Below are 3,075 nucleotides of genomic sequence, written 5' to 3' on the forward strand. Positions count from 1 at the left end.
GCAGCCGTGTGGCACAGGCAGACAGTGGGCATGGCTCTGAGTCCGACACTGGCCCCCACTCAGCCGCCCCCTCCGAGGCTGGAGTGAGCTGGCAGGAGGTGGGGCCAGAGGACCTGGAGAGTGCCAGCTGGGCCACGGCGGTGGCCTTGGCCTGGCTGGAACATCGCTAAAAGGGTGGACGTGAGCTGCCTCAAAGGGGCGGCCAGGCACTTGTTCCTGCTGCTGCGTCACTGGGACGAGAACATCAAGCTGAACATGCTGTGCTACAACCCCAACAACGTCTGATGGCTGCCAGAGGGGGCCAATAAAGACGCCTGGCTCTGTGCTGCCTGCACTGGCGTCTCTGTTATGGGCAGGGAGCTGTCAGCCCCACACTGGGGCTCACCGGAGCCCACGGTAGGGAGTGTCACCCCCTTCCTAGCCACATTCTGTAGGAGGGAGCAGACAGGGGACTAGGAAAAGTCATGCTGCAGGGATCCCTGGGCTTGCATCAAGGCATTCAAACCTTGAGGCAAAGTGGTTTTGCAGATCCTCTGTCTTAACCTCACCCCAGAGGCTGCTCTCCTGCCCGGGGCAGCACCCTCCCAGGGCTGGGCAGGGAGCTCCTACGGCCCGGGCGGCTGCTCTGCCCCCCCGCAGGTGGGGCAGGCCAAGGCACGGCCGTCCTGACACTGTCATGGCACGAGGATGCTGTGGCCAGGGAAGGGCACACAAAGCCCCCTTTATTGGAGAAGTCCTGCCTGTCAGGGGTCCCCACGCTGCCCCCTTTGTACAGTTCCAGGGCTCTCGGCCCTCCTGGGATGGCCAGGGGCAGCCTGGGAGCCAGGTGGGGAAAGAGCAGGCAGAAGGGGCAGTCCCAGAGGCCAGTTCCCATCGTCCAGCTGGCCATGTTCTCACTGGGCCTTCTTGGAGATGGCTGTGGGCCTCCTGCTTGGCGGGGGGGCCGTCCCATACCACAGCTGGAGCAGGACAAGTCCGTGGCAGATGTGGAGGGAGAGGGAGCTGCAGACCGTGGAGGGGTAGGTGTTCCAGCAGAGCTCTATCACGCCGAGCAGCAGCACCCTGCAGGGGGGAAAGCTGGGGGTCAGCATGGGGAGGGACATGCCAAGGCCCCTTGCTCCCAGACCCCCCCAGTTGTTCCCCTCCCCGGCAGCACGCACTTGGGCATGTGGGCGAGCTTGGCGGTAGGGGTGCACCAGAGTAAGTAGGGCAGCGTGTGGAAATACCAGACATAGAACTGGTAGTGCAGGGAGCGGCTGCAGCAGATGCCCAGGAAGTTGGAGGAGAAGAGGACGAAGACGATCTGTGCGCTGGCATTAAGGGCACAAACACGGGAGGCTGACCCCGCAGCAGCTCCCCAGCCACACAGCACAGCTCCATCCCCCAGGTCAGACTGGTCCTGACAGCACAGCAGGACCGGGACCCTGCAAATGCTGAGCCCAAGGTCTGCCCTGCCCTGCCCTCTCCCCCCGTCCTTGCCACCCGCCTTGCCAAAGGATATTGTTGACAGTCAAGGGAGGGGACGGGTGTTTCCTTTCGGCAGGATCCTTCAGCAGAGCCAGGATGCTCTCTTTGGACCTGGGGGATGAAGCACAAACACGGATATCAGCTGTTGAAATTCTCTCCCACCCTGACCTTCCCCTTTGAGCCACAATGTCTGGGCAGCGCTCACCCCAAAGCCGAACAGAAACTCCCCCCGACTCCTCCCTGAAACCCCAGAACTGCAGTACTGTGGGGGCAGGAGGGTGGTGGACCAGTATCCTGCACCATGGGTGCTGATGGGGAATCCTGGGTCTCACCTGTGCCACCGGTGCAGTGCAAAGAGCCCCAGGCCAGCCAGGTGAGCCAGGAGCAGCATGGCGTGGAAAGCTCGATTCTGGAAAACCTCTTCTGGGAGGAAGCGCCAGTTCACCGTCCATTTGAACTGGAACTGGCGGCCCAGGTCGAAGGAACGAGTCAGGTACCCCACGGGGTTCACCAGCAGGAAGGGCAGCCCCAGAATCACCTGCCAGAGACACACCAGCACCCTCGCAGCAGCCGTGAGCCAGGTCTCCATCAGCCTTGCCACCTCCCGAGAAGCCCAGTACCGCGTGGGGGGACAGGGACAGTCAGCCAAAGATGGGAGCCCCATAAATTAGATTATTTATCAAGCTCCAGCTTGCTGTGTGGGGCCAACTCAGATGCTGGTGCCACTGAATATCCACCCAGAGGTCTCCAGCCCCCAGGGCAGCCAGGCAGGATGCTGTGGTGCAAGCAGGGCAGTCCACTACCTCCTGCTGATGGAGCTGCCAGCCTGCCCCTGTGGCCAGTGTGAGCAGGGACCCACCTGGAGCAGGGCACAGATGCAGAGCTTGGGGATACAGCCCAGGAGACCAAACCGTTGCAGGAGGAGGAAGAGAAGTCCCGGCGCGAAGAGCAGGATGTTCATCTTCACAGACACAGCCAGGCTGAGTGGGAAGCTGCATTACCACTGCGGCCCACCCCATGGGTGCCCAGGCAGCCCCCGGGCTGAGCACAGCCACCTCCCTGGGGCCAAGCTCGCTCATGCACGCAGGACGCCACGGAGAGCAGCCCCTGCCCTGCCCCCAGACCCTCACCTGAAGAATAGGCAGCCCCAGGACCAGCGCTCCTCCAGGAAGAGGTTGATGGCAAGGAAGAGGATGGCCATGGCGACAGGGTCGTTAAAGAGCCGCAGGACAAAGATGGAGTGGATGCGGTAGGAGGCACAGCACATGAAGAAGAAAACATATGGGGGGACCTTGCAGGGGACAGAGAGACGTGAGGGCAATCAGCAGCCTGTCCTGGCCACCCCCCGCTGCCACTGAGCCCCTCCAAACCCCAGACCCCACCCCTGCTCCCCCGCCCAGCCCGTTTCAGCAGAGCAGGAGAGGCCCCGAGGCGGCCAGCGCGGCCCCGGGCTCCGGGCTACCTTGCTGGTCCGGCAGTAGATGCGGAAGACAAGGAGCAGGTTGAGGAGGTAGAGGCTGGCGAACAGGTACTGCGCCAGGCGGAGGTCGGTGCCGCGGCCCGTGGCGTAGAACAGGCCCAGGAAGATGTAGACGAAGCCGGCGGGGT

The 3,075-nt window shown here is 63.1% G+C and overlaps 2 protein-coding genes across 2 annotated transcripts in view; one reads left to right on the plus strand and one right to left on the minus strand.

The window, feature by feature from the left end:
- VWA5B2 (von Willebrand factor A domain containing 5B2) overlaps positions 1-285 on the plus strand; it is a 17,261-nt gene extending 16,976 nt beyond the window's left edge. The window contains 3 exon segments of the mRNA XM_035890026.1: positions 1-10; positions 13-166; positions 168-285. The exon segment at positions 1-10 is cut by the window's left edge and continues 261 nt beyond it. Of these exon segments, the coding sequence (XP_035745919.1) occupies positions 1-10; positions 13-166; positions 168-285 (282 nt within the window).
- A 608-nt stretch (positions 286-893) lies between these two features.
- Positions 894-3,075, minus strand: part of ALG3 (ALG3 alpha-1,3- mannosyltransferase) — a 4,114-nt gene continuing 1,932 nt past the window's right edge. The window contains exons 2-8 of the mRNA XM_009634327.1: positions 2,930-3,074; positions 2,598-2,758; positions 2,327-2,447; positions 1,800-2,005; positions 1,502-1,578; positions 1,161-1,305; positions 894-1,062 (exon numbers count right to left, since the gene is read on the minus strand). Coding sequence (XP_009632622.1) covers positions 894-1,062; positions 1,161-1,305; positions 1,502-1,578; positions 1,800-2,005; positions 2,327-2,447; positions 2,598-2,758; positions 2,930-3,074 — 1,024 coding nt within the window. The remainder of the gene's footprint in view (positions 1,063-1,160; positions 1,306-1,501; positions 1,579-1,799; positions 2,006-2,326; positions 2,448-2,597; positions 2,759-2,929; position 3,075) is intronic.

The sequence above is a fragment of the Egretta garzetta genome, unplaced genomic scaffold (assembly GCF_000687185.1).
Source record: "Egretta garzetta isolate BGI_Z169 unplaced genomic scaffold, ASM68718v1 scaffold172, whole genome shotgun sequence".
Taxonomy (NCBI): Eukaryota; Metazoa; Chordata; class Aves; order Pelecaniformes; family Ardeidae; genus Egretta; species Egretta garzetta.